General features: G+C 37.2%; 1 protein-coding gene across 1 annotated transcript in view; it reads right to left on the minus strand.

Annotated features, from left to right (window-relative positions):
- The window catches only part of LOC122753675 (myosin-13-like), a 78,778-nt gene extending 58,606 nt beyond the window's left edge, over nt 1–20,172 (minus strand). The window contains 10 exon segments of the mRNA XM_044001250.1: nt 87–190; nt 845–943; nt 1,034–1,097; nt 1,426–1,518; nt 6,058–6,169; nt 6,248–6,275; nt 7,907–8,063; nt 8,163–8,306; nt 9,083–9,299; nt 20,052–20,172. Of these exon segments, the coding sequence (XP_043857185.1) occupies nt 87–190; nt 845–943; nt 1,034–1,097; nt 1,426–1,518; nt 6,058–6,169; nt 6,248–6,275; nt 7,907–8,063; nt 8,163–8,306; nt 9,083–9,286 (1,005 nt within the window). The 5' untranslated portion in view covers nt 9,287–9,299; nt 20,052–20,172.
- Between the last annotated feature and the right edge of the window lie 3,833 nt (nt 20,173–24,005).

Here is a 24,005-nt window from a genome sequence, read left to right on the forward strand (position 1 = left end):
GATATGAATTTTCTACAACTAAAAAATCCTTGCTTCCTTCTCATTCTGACATTCTATGTTTTTTTCCTAAAAAATAAAATACTTACATCTGTGGCCAACAGCTCTTCACCATCATTGATGCTCGCCACTGTGAGCTCTCCCTGACTCACAAAGGGAAAGTCATAAGGGTTGGTTGAAATGAGAAGCAGGTCTGTGAAGCAGAATAATTCCCCTTAGAATCACACATAGCCACAATGTGAACGGAAAGGATGAAAAAAAAAAGACTGAACACTGCAATTTTCATGACCATGTTTAGGCATGAAGAAGAAATGAAAAAATGTATTTCTCTTCCTCATTTGCCTTTGCAAACTCTATGGAGAATATTGCATATACTGTCAGTCTTGGTTGACATGTAGGTTAGCACTGTTAAAATGCCTTTTCTTCTCTATTTTTGTTACAATGGATGGCTCACTGGCTAGGCAAGGGGGAGGATTCATAAATGAAGGTAATATAAGATGATTTATGTCTAATGGTAGCCATCTCTAGACTAGGGGTGGGGGTAGAAAAAGAAGGAAAAAATTTACATGATAAAATTGTTGTATATTTGGAGGTAATAGCAAGTTATATGTGGTAGATTTGCAGTTTCATATCAAATCATCTTTGTATTGTACTGTTTCATGGAAATATTTGTTTTGTTCCATGAATTGAAAAATAAGGAAAGAAATGAAGGTGATATAAAAACAAAATATATCAATAAAATTGATTTAAAAAAAGAATCATGTGTAACTAATCCTAAAGGTACTTTACTCATTCAACAAACATTTATGGACCCAGAATTGAAGAATGTACATTCCTAGGTACTTACCAATGAGCTCTGGCTTCTTATTGGACATGATTTGGTAAAAAATGTGATAGCTCCTCTCACTGGACAGCTGAAATGTCACTCTGGATTTTTCTAAGAGATCTGAAAGAGTAAAAGAAAAAACTGATGGTTAAAATCCTGTGAGAATCCAATGGAGTGAAATTAAGATGCCTGACGTGCACCTAGACTCACAGGTTTCAATGTCAGCAGAGGCCAGTTTTCCTGTGGCTCCAAAATGAATCCTAATGAATTTCCCCTGTTTAGCAACAAAGACACTAGGTTAGTACAATAGATCTATATTAGAGATTGCACAAAGGCTAAAGAAGCTATTTCTGAGATCCTGGCTTTGGATATTGGGAACCCTGAATGTATTCATTGAGTTCAAATATTAATTTGAGAGTGTTTCTTCACTGGACCCGAAGCCTTTTTTTTATTAGTAGGAAAGTCTTTGAAATGGGCCTAAGGGCATATGAGCTAGGGAATGTTGGGCTAAATTATTGTTTCTCTCTTTAGGCGAGCTCCAGGCTAGAATTAAGGTATATTTGTAGAGCACTTAGGAATCAAATAGGAATAAGTTATCTTACAAAGCGTGAAGAATTGTCATTTCTCACAGTCTTGGCATTTCCAAAGGCCTCCAGAAGGGGGTTTGCCTGGATGATTTGATCTTCCAAGTTTCCCTAATAATAACAATATGGAGAGAAAACAACATTAGCAACACTGCCTGTATTTCTGATTCAGCAATAGGCTCTTGGTAATTTCAGAAGGTGGGTAAGTAAACTTGTGGAGAAGGTAAATTTGGGGTCCTATTGACGTGTCTATTTTAGACAGAAGTCTGAAGTAATGAGCTTTAATTGATTTGCTAGTTACTATAACGACCTCCCTGCTTTCTGTCCTTATATTGACCATTGCCTGCAGCCTTTGTAGGTTTCTGACTGCAAATCCAAAGCTCTCTCTATTACACTGTGCTGCTCAGCTTTGTAAAGTATTCTTTTCCTAACATTTTTTTTACTGTCTATACATCATAAAACTTTAATTATTAAAGTTGGGAGGGATCTTAGAGGTGATACTTTCTAACATCCAAGTTGTGGTTGCTTTATCACCCATTACCTCCATGTTCAGTCCCTCAGAACCTGTAACTGATCCAGTCCCTGGATAAGGGAAGTACATTGATCCTTAGGCATATAGTTCAAGATTTCAGCTCTAACAGTGCTCTCTGAACTTGCATGCCAATTCCAGACCCTGGACTATTTCTTTGTTCCTTGGGACCAACTCCTTACTTTGTTACTTGTTCTAGTTACTATGCCCTTTCTTATTTTCTGAATTGGATTCCATTCTTTGGTTTCCTGTCCATCACTCTGGTTCCTCCAATCTTCCCATGGATTGGAGCCCTGCCACAGAATGCCAGGTTTTGTGACCTTAGGATCATCTCTCCTACCTATGGCCATAAGTCCTTTATACCAATTAGGAGGCCTTTCTGCCAGTGCTAGACTGAGACTTACCAGTCACCCACTGTCTGATCTCCCTAACCCAACAATTCGATACTTCCTCTAGTTGTCTGCTAAGGCAATGTGGTGTTGTGGAAAGAGAGCTAGACTAACAAGAGACAAGTGTTTGAATCCTGGATCTGACATTTACTAGCTTTGTGACCCTGAACAAATCTGGGTTTCTTTAGCTTCACAATGGGAATAGGGACACATGTCCTACCTATTTCTGAGGAAAACGTTTTATAAACTTTCAAATGCTATATAGAAACATGAATGATTATTTTCTGGATTTCATACTTCATTTTTGCGAGGATGGCCTGTGTTGGGATAGGTAACTGAGACCCTCAAAATAACTATTTCATCGGCTCTGAATTGTAGGAGGTTTTAATAGTTCAGCTGTGAGCACAGGTAGGTCCCTCTTTTCAAGAAGCCCCCTTTAAGATTAATATAAATATATATATATAAAAATTCCATTAACATGTTGTACATATGAACGCAATTATAGCTATATAACTTATAGTATATAAGGTCACTGAGTGTAGAAATAGCTTCATAGTTTTTGTTTCTCCAATGCCTACCACAATATCTGGCACACAGTACAGCAGGTGTGTAATCAATTAATCAATAAATGCATCCATCAATTAACTCAAAAGGCACTCTATTTGAGACAGCTACACCCCCAAACATTGCTTCTTCCTTCCTCTCCCTCTGTAAGAGGAATAGACATATTTGTAAAGCTTTTACTTGCTTGGCAACATTCTTGAAAAATACCTGACTGGGTCCTGTATTCTACAACATAGGAAGTTTTGAAGCTTTGCCAGAATCATTCAGGTCCAGGCTATATGCCAAGGAACTATTATACAAGAACACCAAGGGGAAAAAGGCTTAAAGAGTTTAAAGTGAAAATGTAGAAGCAGCAAGAGGAAATAGCATAATGTTTTTTCACCAACTAAAACATCATGATACTAAAAGAAGAGTTTGAAATGTTAGGAACAAAAAGAAGCAAAAGAAAGAAAGAAAAGAAAAAAGAACTGAGATATATAAGTAGGCCATGTTATCTCTGTTCATGGACATAGTGCCACAGCATCAGTACCTTGACTCAGAAGGCTTGGAAGCCCTCACTGTGGGGACCTACACTGGCTCATAGCAAGGTCAAAGTGAGAGGCAGCCATATCCCTTCCTTGTTAGAACTGCCCAGGGTAGGTCTTCCTCACAATAAATCCAGTGTTTGTTGTCCACTCCACCTTATAACTTCAGAAGTATATGCATTGTGCTGTTTCCATAAAGGGGAAGGGGGAGGGTGCAGCAGATTGCCAGAGTGGAAATGATTAATTACTCTGCTAACCTTGTAGATATATGCAGAGAATGCATTTCCAGCCTCCCTATGCATTGATCTTAAAACATGCCAATACACAATGAACAAAATCTCTGAGTGATATTAAAACTGTTTGCTGCATCTATATAGATAGCATACTTTAGAGTCTGTAGATATTGACTTGAGAGAGTCGTCCCATCTTCAGGATGTACACAAGCTTAATTGTAGCTTTTTTCCCTATTTGCTAACCTATGTCTCCTATTAAAATTCTCAGTGTACAGATAATGGCTACCTATATGAAGAAGTGGGCTCCTGGACTCTTAGAAACAGGTAAATATCAGATAAAAACAGCAAGAAAAGTTTTACAGACCCAGGTTAAGGCCATGAGGTCAGATGCCCTTTCTGAATAATGTATCTCTGGTATGTCATGGAGCAAATCAGATTCATTCTCATTCCTTTTCTTTTATCCCCACCCCCTTCACCCTTTCAACCAGTTATAATGTGCAAGTACCCCAAATCATAGATCCAGGAGTGGAGGCCATAGATCTTATCTCCCCACAAATCACTGCCTTAGAGTCTCTGGGAAGTGATGAAGATACCTTGACACATGTCAGAAACGAGACCTTTACTATCTATAAAGGAAAAGCTAGAAAGTATTTTTTGAGAGGGGAGATGCTGTTGTATGTCATACAGTGGAGAGAGTTGGCATGAAACCTAATCTACAAATGGGAAGTGAGGTGAAGACTTCTCCAAAGTGACTGAAAGAATTGCAACATTGTGTGTCTATGGCCCTTGGTGTCTTGGCTCACTACAAAACATATCCTTAATAAATCTCATTGGGATGCATAAGTTCCATATATGGGTTTATTTTTGTTCCTCTGGTGTGTCTTCAACTCACCACAAAATCCCCTATTTAGAAAGCATGTATGCTGTTAAATGATGGAGAAAGTGGACAGGAAACCATAATTGCCTCTTTTGTCCTCTAAATCTCTTATGAACTTCCAAACCAAGTTATTATCATGCTTTCCAGCCATTGCTCAGGTAGTATAAATCAGAGTCTGACCCCACCAAAAATACTATCTAGTATTTAGATCTTGGCAACTCCCAACCTGGCTACCACCAGCCAAACCCCATTCAGACAATCCCAGATATTCCTTTTTCTATTTTATGTTGCCTCTCCTCTAGAGGGTAGTCTTATTATATGGTATAGTGGGAAGAACACTAAATTTGGAGCCAGAAGACCAGTTTGAATTCCAGCTTTGCTAATTCCTTAGCTGCATGATATTGTCACTTCACCTTTTTGGGAAGGAAGGACTCTGAAATGTCAAAACTTGAAGGGCCAAAGTGGAAAAAACTGACTAGTCAGGCAGGCAACATCTCAGGAGCCTTTTCATGACTATTGGCCCACTGTTCCCGAAGCCCAAAGTACTTCATTGAGGTATGTTCCTGCATCTGCAACATGACCAACCTTTTTATTTTACATATTCCTAGGATCCCATGCCTGAAAGTCACATTGCTAATCTAGCACTCTTTCCCATCCCTCTCCTAGCAACTGTACAATATCAGATCTAAGGACCCATACTATTCCTTTCATGAGGGACATTCGGGGTTAGCAGCAGTGTTGGCCATTCACTTGTCCTATCTTGAAACAAGGACAAAGGTATCTTATTTGTGCATGACTCAAGTATGCACACAAAAGACACTTCTGGGTGTAATTAAAGTGAAGGATGGTGTGCCAGCTGAAATATCATCCTGAGGTCTTCAAATCTCACAGGTGGACTGATTGTCAGTACCACTCTGTACTCTACACTGGTAGTGCCTTTTCCAGCAGTGTCCTTGCTTTATTCCCAAAGTCTCTGCCCACTGAACCTTTCCTGGAGTTTCTTTATTTCCTCCATGTACCTGCTGTCTTTGAATTTCTCCTCACTCTCCTGAAACAACTGAATTAGCCTCCAGTATGCAAAATGCTAGTCATTTCTTAGCCTCTGTTTCTTCATTTATGAAAAGAAGGGTTTGGATGAAATTATGTCTAAGATTCCTTCTGACCCTAAATCTTATGATTTCAAGACCTTGGATGAAGCATTGAGTTTCCTGATCTGTAAATGATGGGGTTGGACTAATCACTGGTTATAGAATCTGAGGAGTCCTGGTGCACTGAATTGACAGTTGACATCAAAGAAGGTTCCCAGACAGGCAGGCCCCTAGACCCAGGCCTTGGGATGCTTGTACCTCTCCTTCTACTTCTTTTTCTTTCTTTATTATCTAAGAATTAGCAGAGGTGGAGGGAGTTTTGTACAACTGCAGATGGAGTTGATGTTGGGAAATTCCTTGAGAATATCTTCTTATTTCACCATTCTATAGTTCTTAATTTGATGTGGTATGATAATCAATCCCCTGAAATAACAATGTAAATTCACCTGCATCTTTCCAGGCTGCTGTTCCTTCTTCTTCTCCCCTGTCACTGCGATTGTTGCAAAGTACTGGATGACACGCTTGGTATTCACTGTCTTTCCAGCACCAGATTCTCCACTATAGATTTGAAAGTAAATTAGTTAGCCAGAATAACACCTTTAGTGTTAAAATAGTCGTAAAAAAGGAATTACTCACGTGATGAGAATGGACTGATTGTCCCGATCTGGAAGATAAAAATAACAACAGATTGTGAAAGTGGGGAAATAGAGAAATGTACTAGAAAGAGGATTGACATAGAGCAGAGACAGCTGAAGTTATTACAGGTCTCTCAGAATAACATGACAAGGGGGCGGCTAGATAGCACAGTGGATAAAGCACCGGCCCTGGATTCAGGAGGACCTGAGTTCAAATCCAGCCTCAAACACTTGACACTTACTAGCTGTGTGACCCTGGGCAAGTCACTTAACCCCCATTGCCCCACCCCCCAAAAAATGTATATATATATATATATATATATATAAAAAGAATAACATGACAAATGACAAACTTGAATATCATAATATAAGTGATAATAGAATGAAATGATACAAAACTTCTGAATAAAGAATACAAACATCAATTAAAATAATCTACTGGTTACCTCCAGAAAACCAACAACATCAACAACAGACAACTCTATCATTCAAATGCTAAAAACATAGTGGTTAAGTTCAACAATTTCAGAAATAATCAATTCTGCCTCAGACAGTTACTCGTTCTGTGACCTTGGTCTCTCTCAGCTTCACTTTCCTTCTCTTTGAAATGGAGATAATTATACCATTTATCTCACCAGGTTTTTGTGGGGATCAAATGAAATAACATATGGAGTGTTTTGCAAACATTGAAGTGCTAATAAATTATATTTTAAAATTATTATTATTATTATTTGTTTCTTTGTTTTTGTGGGGCAATGAGTGACTTGTCCAGGGTCACACAGCTAGTAAGTGTCATGTGTCTGAGGTCAAATTTGAATTCAGGTCCTCTTGAATCCAGGGCTGGTGCTTTATCCACTGTATCACTTAGCTGTCCCTATTATTATTATTATTATTATTATTATTATTATTATTAGTAGTAGTAGTAGTAGTAGTAGTAGTAGTAGTAGTAGTAGTAGTAGTAGTAGTAGTAGTAGTAGTGGTGGTGGTGGTGGTGGTGGTAGTAGTGGTAGTAGTGGTAATAGTAGTAGTAATGATAATAATAATGTTAGTTCCCTTCGTTTTCTATTGCCTTTCCCAAACAACAAGAAGAAAGACTTCCAATTATAAAGGAAAGGAATTTGCATAATACAGTACTATTCTCCACCCCCTAAAAACTGAAGAAAATGGAATAATGCATTCCCTAAAGCAAATATAGACAAAATTGAGCCATAACATAGCATACCTTGCAAATCTCTTTTGCAGAACAATATTCTTCAATAATTGAAGGAAATGAAAAATTTCAATCAGAACTTAGTGAAAATAAAAATGAAAATTTTTGTACCTAGCTAAGTTCACGGATCCCCTGAAATAATATATCTTCCAAGGGGTCCACAAACCCCAGAGAACCCCTGGACTACTACCTATATATATATATATATATATATATATATATATATATAATATGTATGTGTTTATATATGCTGATATCTATCATCTATCAATCTATCGATCTATCGATTGATCTATCTATCTGTCTATCTAGTTTGCTCTGGCAATGCCTGTTGGTACTTTGGTCAAATTTTCTTGATTTGACAAACAAGACAAAGGGGAATTCAAGACATTCCACAAAAAAATTGTTAAAAAGACTATCACTTTGGCTATTAATGGAATGTTCACTCACCAGTTAGCATGAACTGATAGGCGTTGTCAGAGATGGAGAAGATGTGGGGAGGGGCCTCCTGACGCTTTTTACCCCTGTAGGCAGCCACCACCTCTGGGTTGTACACTGGCAGCCACTTGTAGGGATTGACAGTGACACAGAAGAGCCCTGAGTAGGTCTGTAGGAAATAAAAATCAGAAGGATGATTCATCTTTACCCTGTATTCCAGGATTAAGGATTTCTTTCTGCAGGGAGGGGGCATTAAGAGTTTCCTTACATAAATCATCCAGGCTGAATAACGCTCTTTGAGGTTATACAGGACAGCAGGCTCATGAAGGTGAGTCATCATAGCCATGTCCTCAATCTTATCAAACTTGGGAGGGTTCATGGGAAAGACTTGGTCATTGTTCACAGTGACAGTCTGAATGATGAAAAAAGGGAGAAAAAGTGATGATTGAGGATCATGGGACATTTCAAGTATTGTTCATGTAAGTGATATCATATAGATAAAATACCATTATGATAGCTGACTTTGGAAAAGAAAAAAATTGCTGCATAATAGAGCTATAATAAAACTAATTGTTTCAGGGTGATATGGTTATAACAAATTCTTCATAATGAATAATTTTTCTTATCAAGTTCTTCCTTCTTCCCTACCTCCATCCCTCTTTCCCTCCTCTCTTTCTTTCTTCCTTCTTTTCTCTATGTCCTTCCTTCCTTTTTTCCTTCCTTCATTCCTTTGTTCCTTCCTTCCTTTTTCTTTCTTTCTCCATACTTGATTATATACAAGGTAGGAAGAGATTAACTCCTTATTGCATTTTGCTCTTGCTACCAATCAGCATTTCCTATTCAATTCCCAACTTCCAATATATACCGCATTACCATCGCATGCCCTAATAGATATAGAAACAAATCACAGGCTTCTGAAGCACCTAACAAAACAACATTACAGAACTCACAGAGATGCAGAAATATGAAAGAGGAAATGCATCAGAGTGAGGATCTCTACAATCTCACTTGCTAATTTGCTAATGTTAGAATTTTAGCCTTAACACTAACGAGTGGCTAAACATCAAACTCATTTTTGTCTCTCATTCTTATGGTCTAATAAGAGTACACTGTATGAGAAAAATGTGAATACTCCTTAAAGTTCATTATAGTTATGTTTCAACATAGATATTTGTGATCAATACTTACTCTGTCATCTAGGGTCTTGACTATTACTTTATCATTTTCTCTGCTCTCGATCATACCTTTCACATACATTTCTTTGTCATCTACTATAAAGCATGCTTTCTTAGAATCAAAAGGGCGGTTTTGGGCCTCAATCCTTTCCCTCTCTGGTTTTCGGAGATAGGGAGCAGCTTCTCCAAAGATGGCCATTTCCATATCAGAACTCATGGCTGCAGAGAGACTGGGAAGTTAAAGGGAATTATTTTGTGAGTCATTTCTGCATCAAAAACATCTTTCTTCTTTCATATTCTCTGTGCTCACATAGATGGGCCAGTTAGAAGAATGAATATGTGACTAACTCTGTGGGGAACCACAAAACTGAAGGAGTGAAGACCTGAACAACTCATGTTTTCTGCCGAGAAAAGGTTAGAAAATTAGGATGAGAAAAAGAGGAGAGAAATAGGTTGGTTCTTGTGACAGCTCTTATTGTGTATCTTCAATTCTGAGTAAACAAACCTTTTCTATCCCTCTTACCAATTAGTAAATCAACAAGAAAGGATTAAGCACCTACAATGTTCCAGGTGAGAGGCAGTGTGGTATATAATAAAGAGTGCTGGCCTTAAAATCAAGAAGACTTGGGTTCAAGTCTCAGCTTTGTGATCCTGGGCAACACATATCTCCATGTAACTCTCTAAAACTGGTTAAGTTGCGGAAGAACTATCTATCTGCATTGGTAGTGGTAATTCCCCTATCAAGAATTCCTTATAGGGGCAGCTATTTGGTGTAGTGGATAAAGCACCGGCCCTGGATTCAGGAGGACCTGAGTTCAAATCCAGCTTCAGACACTTGACACTTACTAGCTGTGTGACCTTGGGCAAGTCACTTAACCCCCATTGCCTCACCAAAAAAAAAAAAAAAAGAATTCCTTATACTAATATTGAGATCATAGGTACAGTGGGAAAAAATCTAGGTACCATGCTAAGTGGTGGGGATACAGAGACAAAACGAAACCTTATTGCTTTTTCTTCCAAAACTTTTGCTCTTTCTTCCACTTTCTTTTTTCCCCTTTCTTCTATTTCTTTTTCTCTCCCTGCTAAACTTCCTTTAATCTTGTACCTGTGGAATTTGAAATGACGAAGAGGTCAGTAAGAGGTATGGGACAAGATTAGAGAAGGAAAGAATGATCAAGTTGCTGTTGAGGGGACAACTTAACTTCATTTTTTTTTGCCTTCTATATCAAATGGGAAACTAGGAAATAAAGTATATTCTTGTGACAAATTCAGACAACATAGATCCCAGGTTTCCAAGGCAACTGGATGCATTTCAATGGCTGCTTCAACTGCTTCTAACATGTTTTTGAAATGTTGTTAGTCTAAGTGATCAAAGGATATGACAAGAAAGTTTTCAGATGAAAAACATCAAAGCTATCTATAGTCATATTAAAAAAATGTTCTAAATCATTATTGATTAGAGAATTCTATATCAAAACAACTCTGAGGCACCACCTCAACTTATCAGATTGACTACTATGATAGAAAAGGAAAGCCACAAATGTTGGAGGGGATGTGGGAAAATTGGGACCCTAATTCACTGTTGGTGGAGTTGTGAACTGATTTAACCATTCTGGAGGCAATTTGGAACTATGCCCACAGGAATATAAATCCCTTTGATCCAGTAATAGCATCACTAGGTCTGTGTCCCCAAGACATCAAAAAAGGAAAAAAGGACCCATTTGTACAAAAATATTTATAGAAGCTCTCTTTGTGGTGGCAAAGAATTAGAAATTGAGGGAGGGCCCATCAATTGGGGAATGGCTGAACAAGTTGTGGTATATGTTTGTGATGGAATAATATTGTCTTATAAGAAATGACAAAGCAGGATGTTTTCAGAAAAACCTGCAAAGACTTACATGAACTGACGCAAAGTAAAGTGAACAGAACCAGGAGGACACTATACATAATAACAACAATATTGTACAATGATCAACTGTGAAGGATACTATTCTCAGCAATACAGTGATCTAAGACAATTCTGAAGTATTCATGATGAAAAATGTTATTTACCTCCAGAGAAAGAAGCATATTTTTTAACTTTATTTTTTGTCTGTGTTTTCTTTCCCTGCATATTTTTTAAAGAAATATTTTTGGTTACATTTTAAGTTCTGAACTGTCTCCTTCCCTCCCTTCTTCCCCACCAAGCACTAGAGAAGGCCACTATTTGACACAGATTTATTAATATATGTAAAATCATAATATGAACACTTCTCTTTGTCAGTTCTTTTTCTGGAGGTAAATTTCATCTTCCTTCATAGGTCCTTATAGTTGATTTGAGTATTTATAGTCACTCAGAATAACTTGGTTGTTCACAGTTTTTCTTAGAACAATATTCCCAATAAAGTATACAATATTCTCTTGGTTCTGCCAACTTCATTTTTCTTGATTTTGTACAAATCTTTCCATGTTTTTCTCAAATTAACTGCTTCATTATTTCTTACAGTACAGTAATATTTCATCATAGTCATATACAACTCTTTTAAGAAGTTTTCCAACTAGACTGAATTCTTCAATATTTATACTCACACCTACTATGCACCATTCTATTGTCCTCTGGATCATTCATCAAAATATTTGATTCTTGGAAGTTTAAAGTGTTCCTTCTCTTGTGAGTATTTATCATCACCTAATAAAATTTGTTTTAAAATGATATGTGTGTTTGTGTGAGGTAACTTGAGGTTACTGAAAACAATTCCAAAATACAATCTACACCATTACTTTCCAACTTTGAGGCCACATAAATTTTTCCCTGCAGTGCCAATCCAAGGTAAAATTGTACTGATGGACTAACTTAATGGACCGCCCATTAAACTGCATGCAATACCTTGACACAAAGCATTCTTCACATTGACTATTTTAAAAAATAATATCTGTAATCCCCCCTTTCACCTCAAACTTTTGGGATATTCCTTACCTTTAGGTATCTTAAGAAATTATATCTCAATGTTTTCCAAATTTTATTGCCTCTAGCACATATTCCTTCTGTATATACTTAGTCTGGACACCTAGTTTTTTCAGAATTAATTTCTATTAATACACATAATGTATTAGAGTAAAAATGTAGTATTTTTACTCATCATTGATGCAAACAAGTCATAGAAATGTCAGCAAATTTGCTATATTTCTATTTGTTCTCATCCTCATTTCATTTATGGACTTTTTTTGGAATAATATTGCTAGGCAGCTAGGTGGCACAGTGGATAGAGTGCCAGGTTTAAAGTCAGGAAGACTCATCTTCCTGAGTTCAAATCTGGTCTCAGAACCTACTAGCTGTATGACCCTCCACCAGTCATTCAACCCTGTTTGCCTCAATTTCCTTATCTGTAAGATGAGATAGAAAAGTAAATGTCAAATCATTCCAGTATCTCTGGCAAGAAATCCCCAAATGGGGTCTTGAAGAGTCAGACATGACTGAAAATGACTTGAATAACAACAAACTGCTTAATTTGGTATACCAAGCTGTTTGAAAATAATTTCTTCTCCTTTGCTCTTCATAATTTTTTGAGGTGACACTTCATATGCTTTCCCAACACTTTCTTTCATAAGATTTTTCAAATAAATTTATATTCTATACTGGTTATGCCTTTGTCTATCAATGTCTCTGCTTAGCTAGAAGATCAAGTATTTATTGAAGTGGTTTTTGGACTTTCTTAGCCCCCTTGTTTCATATCTATTTCACTTTTGTAAAAATGATAATAATCAACGAATATCTTTTTCTTTATCCCTTCCTTTCCTATTTTTCAGTGTCAATAGTTGCTTAATGGGTCAGTTTCAAGCTAATGTAAGTGCATGCAGTTTCTTCTCAACTTTATCTTTCTAATTTGATGTTGATTCTTACTGTTATTCTAATTAGTTGATAGCCTTACTGTACATAGACAAATGAATAAAAAATGACTGTCACATTGGAAGCCACTTATTTGTCTGTTAAGATTTAATATTCACTGTTACTCAATGTTTTGAAATTATAATGGCTAAATTTAGCCCTAAAGAACAGAGGGAGGGAGGAAGGGAGAGAATTTGGAACTCAAAGTTTTAAAAATGAATGTTTAAAATGGCTTTTAAATGTAATTGGGGGAAAATACCAAATTAAAAAAAGAACAGATATAAGAAAACTGTGCCCCCTCTCATTTACAGAGGTGAGGAGTCCATTAAACATAACCTTTCATATAAAATAAATATTTATTTTTATTATTCTTCTAATTAGGTGAAAGTCTGCTTGTATGCAATCAGGCGAATAAAATGACTGGTAACCAGTTGTTTCATAATTTGACAAGATATAATATTCAGTTTTACTAAATGTTTCAGAATTATGATGAGCAGAGACAAAAAAGGATATGAGAACATGATTCTCCCCTATTCTTCTGCAAAAGTGGGAGGTACGTGTGTGTGAAATGTTGCATATGTCAGACACTTTATTAGTTTTATTGCATTTTTTCTTTAAAAAATTTCTTATTATGGGGGAAAGGAAATGTAGATAATGAAAAAATGAAATCAATAAAATCTATTTGAAAATATATAAAATTTCATATTTTATGATGTTGTTTGGTGCTATCTTGCCTAGTACCTTTTGACTTTCTTCCTGAAGAAAGTATTTATAATAATTTTAGGATGGATTAGTGTTGTCTCTATATGTACCATATTTCCCAAGTAGGCTTTAAGGCAGGAGCTGTTTCTTATCTAAACTTTGTATATTTCCCTTGTATCTGGCCAAATAGATACTTAATAAATTTTTTTGAACTAAAAAATAATATTCCATCCCTCTTCTGTTTGAACTTTCCTAATGATGTTCAAGCTGTCCTTCAATTACACAGTAGCAAGATCAAAGGAGGTTAGAGACAATGGACTTCTTAGTGCTGTTCATCAACTCGAGGGGGAATAGCTTTGGTTTTATGGTGGGCTGCCTAGATATCAACGTCCTAGATTGTTTATGCCTTAGGACTGTGTAACTTAAGATTCTAAATGTGGATTCTAATCTGTTCCCCCAGTCTGGGGGAAACTGACTAAAAATCACTGATAAAACGAGTTTAGGGTTTTTAAGGGTTTATTGGAAAATAGAAAGAAAAAGATTGAGAACAGAATTCTAACAGCCTGGCATTCCTAGCTTTCCTCAAATTTCCTGTGAAGTCCTCTGTGCCACCACCATCAAGTCAGGAAGCCAAAAAAGGCCAGCGCTCTCTGCGCAGGCTCCCTTTCCTCCTTCCTGTCTCCTCCCAGACCATAGGAGGCTCCTCCAGTTGATTGGCTGGTAGACTTGATAGACAGCACCCATGAGCAAGCGTCATTTCCTGACGCCAAGGAAAAGCCACAATGCCTCTGAGGCATTTTCCTCATGGTGGAGCTCTCCACAGCAAGTCTCCAGTAGGTGGCGTCATTCCAATCATTACAGGAGGTAAGTATTTCTTTACTGAAGTTCCTGAATCTGAACCCTCCAGGTCTCAAGCAACCATGAAGGAAAAACAGCAAATAAAGTGCATCACTGCTGACTGTACCAAATCCACTTCAAGTTGTTTAGTTACTTCAGCATCGATTATAAACTTTAGGAACAGTGTCTCATACTAAATACACACAATTCTAAAAATCCAGAAACTAGAGCCACATTGATTCTGGGACATTCAAAAGGAAAATGCCACTTTCACATATATGTTAAGATACCAGAGATTGTGACCATATTCTTCTACCTACACATTTTTTCTCTATAACACAGCATCAACAAGTCCCATGCCTTGACCCCACCATTTTGTTCTTCAGTCACAGAGTAGAATCTTATACTCTGCCTTATCCCAGGCACTTCCTCCTCTTCTATTAGTTTTATACTAGATCCTGAGAGAAGCTTTAAATCTGTAGCCTCTGATTTCTGGGGCTACATGTAAATCTGTTTCCAAGTTTGACCTGATAGCTGCCCAAATTAATCTGGAATTGATCTGATCACCACCATAGACCCAATCTCAAGCACACCATTCTTTTTTCCCCTCTTGATTTTACTAAACCATTCTGCAATTAATGATGCTGATCTCGTGAGTCTTTGTCAGGTGGCAGGAAGCCTACATTGCTCTAATAAAAATCTCTTTTTCTTACCCTGTCAGATTTATTTCTATTAATCCTTCTAGAAGATAATAATAAAATGGATATTTTTCTGTTTTCCAATCAGGGCTTGAAGTGGAAAATTTTTTTCCATATAAATATTTTATTATTTTCCAGTTACATTTAGAGAGGATTCTCAACATTTGTTTTTTTAAGATTTCTAGTTTCAAATTTTTCTCCCTCCTTCCTCTTCCTCTCCTCCCTCTCTCCTCCCCAAGACAGCAAGTAATCTGATATAGGTTATATATGTACAATCACATTAAACATATTTCTGCATTAGTCATGTTATGAGAGAAGAATCAGAGCAAAAAGGAAAATACTCAAGAAAGAAAAACAACAATAACAACAAAAACAATAGAAATAGTATAGTTCGATTTGCATCTAGATTCAACAGTTCTTTTTTGTCTGGATTTGGAGAGTATTTTCCCTCATTAGTCCTTTGGAATTGTCTTGGGCCATTGTATTGCTGAGAAGAATCAAGTCTATCACAGTTGATCAACACATAATGTTGATACTGTGTACAATGTTCTTCTGGTTCTGCTCATCTCCCTTATCATCAGTTCATGCAAATCCTTGAAGTGGAAATTTTAAAAAATCAGTCAATCAATAAATAAGCATCTATTAAGCACCCACTGTGTGCTGAGAGTTGGGAATACCAAAAGAGGAAAAACAATCCTTAACCTCAAGGAGCCCACATCCTAATTGGGGGAGACAACAAGCAAACAAATATGGACAAACAAGCTACATACAGGATAAATAGACAATAATTAACAGAGGGAAGGCATTAGAATGGGGAGGGGGTTGGTAAAGAGCTCCTATAGAAGGTGGGATTGTAGTTAGGACTTGAAGGAAACCAGTACTTTCTACAAGGTCATGATGGCTTTATGTGATAACCTGCCTTTTAGGGAAGTGAGTTTCCTACTCCTGGAGATGTCTATTATCAGGAATATTTGACAAAAGATTCTTCTTCCAGGTAGGGTATAGTCTTTAAGGTGAATATGATAGCCTAGGGTTTATGGCTTTTCTTTTTCTCATTTCTGTTGAAATTTGTCTTAGAATTCATAGACATTACCATTCCAAAGCGTATAAGAGGGGGCGGCTAGGTGGCACAGTGGATAAAGCACTGGCCCTGGATTCAGGAGGACCTGAGTTCAAATCCAGTCTCAAACACTTGACACTTAACTAGCTGTGTGACCCTGGGCAAGTCACTTAACCCCCATTGCCCCGCAAAACAAACAAACAAACAAAGCGTATAAGAATTTCCCATTTCACTGAAAAGATTGAGGCTATTTGTCTCAAGCCTTCTCTCCTTACCAAGTCCATCCTTCTCATCAGCTCAGCATCCTCTTCTTTGCTCTAGTCCCCTAAGAAGAGGTAGCACTTCTCCATGCCAATGTCAACCCCTCTACTTGTACTTTTAAGCTTCATTCTGCCTCATTTTCTCAGGCAGATTGCTCCTTCAATCATCACCTTTCCCTAATTTTCAATCTTTCAGTATCCACTGGCTCCTTCCCCACTGCCTTCATGCATACATGGCAGTACTTTTTCTGCAACTTAAAATGTTAGAGGGTTCCTTAAAACACCAACGGGTTCAATGACTTGCTCCAGGGTCTCATAACCAACGTATGCCAGGCAGAACTTTAACCCCAATCTTCCTGACTCCAAGGCCAGCTCTTTATCCACTATCCTATATAATGAGTGATTTTAATAAATGCTTGTTGATAAATTGACTATCACAGGGTCATTCAACCTTTCTAAGCCTTCAGCAACTCTATGACTTTGTTAATGGTGGCTGGTGACCCCTGTAGGTGGAGGGAGTTATTACATCAGAGAAATCATAAGCCTTTGGTATTGTTATAAGGGGCATGTATTTTATACCACTGTGTGATGAAATCTCAGACTACAGATGCTATATAGAATAAATAAATTTTACAGATTCATGTGACTCAATTAACTTAAAGCATTATTCATTCTCACAATCTTTTCTCCTATTCATTCACACAGTTCCTTCACCCTCATTTTCCAAACCACTAGTCCAAGGTCGAACTATTATTTCAATCTCCTTGGTTACTAGAGAAGCAAGTCCTACTAAAAAAGAATCTGGTCTTAATTTCATGTTGAACTGAATCTTCTGAACAACTATACAAACCCCAATTAAGTGTTATTTTTGGGATTTTTAGCTAATTCTATTCATTTCTCATTGCATATACTGAGGCAGCTACCCTTGTGATTAACTCAAAGTTTTGTTGAGCCAGTTGTCTGAAGTTATGACTTCAGTCTGTGGCCATGAAACAACAAAGCTAATTAATAGGAAGGATAAATGAATCCATGACTATGGCCTCTTTAGTACCATGTTCTGGTCAATTTATGTGAAATATAGGACATTTGAGTAAAGCAGAAATACCTATTCTACATTTCATAGCTTTCCATGTAAAGCATTTGAAAATAAATATAAAGCATTTTTTTCCTTTTGTAAGTCCTTGGAAACTTATAGAATTTGTCTCAAAGCATAGCAATGCCATTTGTTTATAATTTATTGTAATGATATTAAAGTTAAAGGGGACCTTAAAAATCACATTGGAGAAATGAAATTTATTTGTTGTAGGAATGAGATCTTTAAAAACATTATCAATAACATATATTGCTAACTGCAAATTAGGAGATGTCCCATAGGAGGTCTGGAGCATATTCCATAAATAACTATATCTTAATTAAATTAATTAATATGTTCTATTTCTTATATGCATATGTATGGTAAATTCTAGAATTTATTTCCTTTTTTCTTAAATGGGAAATAAGAAGTTTTGCTGAAAATTTAAAAAAAAGATTGGGAACCCCTGTCCTCTAAAATGGCACAGTAGATAAGAATATGGATTCGGATTTAGGAAACATGGCTGCTGGCTCCTGCTCTGTCACTAAGTCATGGTATCATTTTGAGCAAGTCATTCTCCTCTAGGCTTCACGTTTGTGGTTTTTTAATATCTCTAAGATAATTTGGTCAGAGTAGATGACCTCTGTGGGCCCTTGAAGCTCTAAATTTCTGTGGCCATATACCTCCTAACCTTTCTCAGCTCCCAAAGTAACTATAGCACTATACATCTTTTGAACAGCTTCCTTGTGGTACATTTCAGAGAAGTAAAGGCAAAGAAGTCAGAAAGGGTTTAGTAAATATTATTAAGGTTCTAGGTCTAGCTATATTGAAATATATATGAATAGGACCGCAAAGAGTTTTTTCTACCACTAGTATTATTTTTTCTGGAATAACCACTTTGTCAAGTAGCTAGCAAAAGAGCCAGTGTAGAATAATGAAAACAAACAAACAATACTGTACTATACTATATACTACATGTACTATACTATACAATATTATATAACATGCATACAGGTGGCAAGGGGTGGGGAATGGGAACTAGGGGAATGGCATCATGAAATTCTATTCAGACACAAAGACAAATATGCAACACAAACAAACTGATATATTGAATTAGTTATTTTCAACTCGGATAATATGACTCAGCTTGGGTACCTGTGATTATCTCAAGAAATATCTCAAATCCTTACAGGCCAAAACACTTTCCAAACACAAAATCATTGAATGCAAGAACTGGAATCTAAGCCTATCACTTTAAAGATGAAAAAGTAGTACCAAGAAGTTTAAAATTATTTTTCCCCAAAGTATTGTGTCTAGTTATTGTCAGACAGGTCTAAAGCCAGAGTTTAGTACATAGCAGGCCCTTAATAAATGTTCCTTCACTGATGGAAACCCCAGCTTCTCGATTTCCAAATCACTACTTCCTTTACACTTAATTTGTTAAACTTCTTAAGTCATTTATAAGTAATAATAAGTACACTATTATCCCATGACAAAAAATTTCCAAGATTCTATTTCTATCATTCTGACATGAGAGTTAAGTGAGGTAGGGTCAGGAAACTCCTAAGATAGGTTTTGCGATTCCCAAAAGCATGGGAACCACTTAGATAGATTCTATAAAAAGTGCATCAACCCTGATCCAGCTGCATACCCAACCCAACATATTCAACAGCATAAGAATTATTGCAGGGCTTCTTTTTTATCCAAATGAACAGACATTTTTAGCAAGTGCCTGCCATGGACAGGGACATACAATAAGGAGATAGAGGAATTTTGGATTTAGGTGTAAATAAGTTATTATCACATTGGTTGTACGATATGAAAGAGTATATGACTCCTAAGAGGGTCCTTCCCTTCCAGATGCTCCCCAATAACCCCCACATTCTCATGTGGCTGTGGGCAAATCATTTTACCTTTTTGACCTTTAGATTCCTCATCTATAAAATGATGATAGCAGCATTAAGACTGCATCTCACAGGATTGTAAATCACAAAACACTTTGTCAATATGAGCTATAGTATTGCTATATAATTGTGCAGTATCTAGTAACAGCAAAACAGATTAAAATAATATTTCAATGCGACAAAATGTAAAATTATGCAAGGCACATGACATAAATAAATGAATGATCTGGACAGCAAGTGTTTTGGAAGGAAGGAAACAAATATTTTTAAAGTATCTACCATTTTCCAGGCTACGTGCTACGTGCTTTACAAATATCTCGTTTTGATACTTAAAGCAACTTTAGGAAGAAGGTGCTATTATTTTCCCTATTTCACAGTTGAGGAAACTGAGTCAGAATTAATTGATTTGCCCAGGGTCACACAGCTGTAGGATGTCAGAGGTACAAGACTGAAATAGTTAGGTATTGACTGAAATAGTTAGACTTAATAATTTCTAAGTTTTCATCTTGGTATAATATTCAAAGTACCTGGTACCTGGCGTTGGTGCTTCTTAGTGTAGAAAGCAAGCAGCAGTTAGCACTTACCTTGAAATGCCGAGGTCAAGGCAGTTATGGGACCTCTGGCCTCTGGTGCTTTATATACCCTTATTTGCTAGCACAGCACTTCAGCTTTGCTATATTTGGTGAATAACGGTTCACTCTTTAGATGTAAATGTGTTGTAGCTCTGATCTCTGACTCTTGTTAAATTACTTGGATAAATGACGGGTGGATACTGCGTGATGCCAAGTCAGCTGCATAGGGATTTTAACATTGGGCACAGATCTGAGAGACTTAGAGAGTCCTTGGGGATGGTGAAAACTGGGGCAGAGGTCTGGAGGACAGAGAAGGGCAGAAGTCAATAATGACATGTCAATAGGCTATACAATGATGCCTCATTTATTTGATTCAAATAAAAACCCATTTTAAAAAGGATCAACAGTGTGCTAATCATTGGGTTTGGTGCTGGGACAGAGACAACATTTAGATAAGATCATAGGGATGACCAGGGAATTGGCCTGCTATGCTCACACATCTTAGGGATCATCCCTATTGAAGGGTCAATGGGAATGTTGGGGGTCAGGCCACAGGCAAACAGCTATTGGTAAGATGTGATTCTTTCCATTATATATCTGGATGTTTTTATAGTTCTTCATGTGGGTCAGGGTGAAAACTCCAATTGCATGTATGGAAAATATATGGGAGAAGTTATGTAAGCTAGAAGAAGACTGGGGGGCAGAGGGAAAGAGCGAAGGACTGTAATACTCCAGATGCAATGGATTCATGTTCTCATTGATGCTGGCATTCTATTCATTGGTATGGCTTTAAACCCAACTATGCCTTTTGTTTTTGTTTTTGTTTTTGGTGAGGCAATTGGGGTTAAGTGACTTGCCCAGGGTCACACAGCTAGTTATGTGTTAAGTGTCTGAGGCCGGATTTGAACTCAGGTCCTCCTGACTCCAGGGCCAGTGCTCTATCCACTGCAGCACCTAGCTGCCCCCCCAACTATGCTTTTTCATCTTGTGTCCATGTTCTTCCATAGATGTTAAATGGAGGATCTACCCATCATTTTGAAGGACTTTCCCTAGGTTTTATAATGATTGGAATGATGCCACCTGCTGGAGACTTACTGTAGCAAAGCTCTGCCATGAGGAGAAGGCGTCTGAGGGCAGGACTCCTTGTTTGTGGGAGGAAGAGGGGGCGAGACTGGCACTCTCGCTTTTCCTCAGGACTCGGGTGGAAAAGGGAGCTAGAAATGCACTCTCCCTTTAATAGATAGATGAATCTAGGCCTTTCTCTCTTTACCAAATTCTTATTCTCCTTAATAAATGCTTAAAAGTCTAACTCTTGCTAAAGCTTATAATTTATTTGCGACCACTCATTAGATATTTTAGACAGACTAGCTAGAATTTTAGCCCCTTACAGTTTTTAAAAATAATTTAAGAGCCTCACATAGAGCACTAGAACTGTTCATCAAATGACATGACTGGCCCACCTCCTTCAGGTATTAATTATCACTAGAAATATTTTGCAGCTTACATTAATATTTGCCATCAATTCTCTCCATTAACCCTTGGGTCATTCACAACTTAATTTACTTAGAAATAGAAAAATAGTGGTATTCCAAGATTTGAAACCATAAAACATTGCTGGGAGAACATTTGTATTAAAAAAATTTCCCAGTGCAATGCATCCCTATTCTCTTGCTCCTATTCAATTCTGGGCCCAGCTTATGGTCTTTATATTATTCCTGTCCTAAATATATGTACTTTGTTTTTGCCATTTAGATTGTTGGGTGGATTTCACTGGAATAACTATAGCTCTCATTGAAGAAGTTTGATTTGATTAGCACAACATCATCCACAAATAGGAGCATCTGGAGCTTCACCATCTATAGGAAATTATTTTTCCATTTGGACCTTATATATCTTCCATGACAGTGCCAAGCACCTTTTGTAGGGCTCACATCTTCCTGTTTTCTGGCTTACTTGACATTGATAATGGGAGGGTCATTGACCTAAATGATCTCTGTGACTGCATTTGTCAAGGAATTCTATACCTTCTTAACATATGATATACTCCCTGCTGGTGGATAGTCCTTAAACTATTTCTATTGTGTAAGGTACTTTTTTGGGGGGGTAATTAATAAATAATAAATATAGCAGGATTTAGTATTTACTCTACTTTTCAGTTACTGTGACTGTATGGTCTGCCATAGAGAATTGTTTACAGAAGAGAAACTGTATTCTCCAGTTTTCATTAAAGGTACTTTCATAAGCCAGGTCTGATTCAGACTTGTCTAGTGCTTCAGGTTTAAAGTGGAATGGAATAAGACACTTGTGGCAAAATGAATTTAGAACTAGAAGGAAATTTAGGGGAAATCTAATCCTGCCCCTCATTTTATAGATGATAAAACCAAGGCCCAGAAAGGTTAACCATCTTGCCTAAGGACACTCAGATTAATAAAGACAGAAGCAGGATTTGAATATAGGTATTACAACTTTTAATTAACAAATTCAAAACACTGAATATATTGGAGAAAGGTTAAAATAGAAACATGTCAATCATCTCTAACACACCCACAAGTGGAGGGGTTGTCTTGGCAAAAAGCCATATATCCTTAGAAACAGGAATAAGTGGAAAGGATAGATGAAGATGACTTTGAGGTGTGGAGTAAGGGAGATGGATGAGCTCATGACAGATGGCTTAGATTTTTTCAGCAAAATGGGAGGCAAAAGACAGCTGCTGAGGGAAAAAAAAGGGGTTGTGAAAAGTGTTGATGGTTTGAGAAGAAAAGATTTAGAACAAATGTTGATGGGAGTGGGAAACACTTAAAGAAGACTAAAATTTGCTGTGCAGCAGTGAGAACCCAGATAAGATTAAATAGAATGGTTTTGCCAGTGTGGTGATGTGATTTCCTCCAGGCATGTTAAGCAGTTTTGAAGTGTAAGTTTTAAAGTATCTCCATTTGTCTTTGTCTATCTGTTTATCAATTTGTCTCAACTGGTTTGCTGTAGGATCAAGATTATTAAGTAAGGGAACTGAACCAGGGCAGAGGAGATTGATGATGATTTTGGTTTTAGACATGTTGAGTTTCAGGGGCAGCTAGGTGGCACAGTGGATAGAGCACCGGCCCTGGAGTCAGGAGTACCTGAGTTCAAATCCAGCCTCAGACAATTAACACTTACTAGCTGTGTGACCCTGGGCAAGTCACTTGACCCCAATTGCCTCACTAAAAAAAAAAAAAAGAGTTTGTTATAGACATGTTGAGTTTCAGATGAATATATTACAATGTTATATAGTCAAAGGTAAAGGCAGAAGGGAAATAATGTCAAATAGCACAGAAAGGTAAAGGAGGGAGAGGAGTGATCAGTTGTTATAGAATTTGATGTCTAGAGGGTTTTGGTGACTTCTGAGGGAGCACTTTCCATTAAGTGGTGGGAACAGAAGCCAGAATATGAGTGGTTAAAGGACTAAATGAGGGAAAGATGGGATTTTATTTTCATAGCAATGATTCTTTTAGTTGCATAGAGTGACAAATAAGACTGGTGTGTTGAGTCTAGATGGGAGGAGGGTAGTGAAGAGAGAATAGACAGGAAAAAGGTACATTAAGATTGACACTAAAAAAATGTATGGGTTTGAAATTTAGACTCTTGAGAGATGGCAGGGACTCTAGAGAAACTCTAGTATACTTCACTCCCCATGAGGAAATTAAGGTCATAAAGAAGTAACGTAACTTGTCCAAGGTTACCCAGAAAGTTAGTGGCCAAGCCAAGGATTAGAACCTGGGTCTCCTGACTTATTCAAGAGCTCTTTCCACCACATCAAAAAGACACATGAGAAGATACTGTAGCTAATTGTGTTAGTACTGTCTGATTATATCTTACACTTCACATCCAAGACTTTCTAAGAGCTTTATGTAAGAGATGACTTTTTGAAAGCAGCACAAAATCTCTGAGCCAGGAATAAGAATTTAAGTGTGAAAGTTCTAAGTCCTAAGA

This window comes from Dromiciops gliroides, chromosome 4 (genome assembly GCF_019393635.1).
Source record: "Dromiciops gliroides isolate mDroGli1 chromosome 4, mDroGli1.pri, whole genome shotgun sequence".
Lineage (NCBI taxonomy): Eukaryota > Metazoa > Chordata > Mammalia > Microbiotheria > Microbiotheriidae > Dromiciops > Dromiciops gliroides.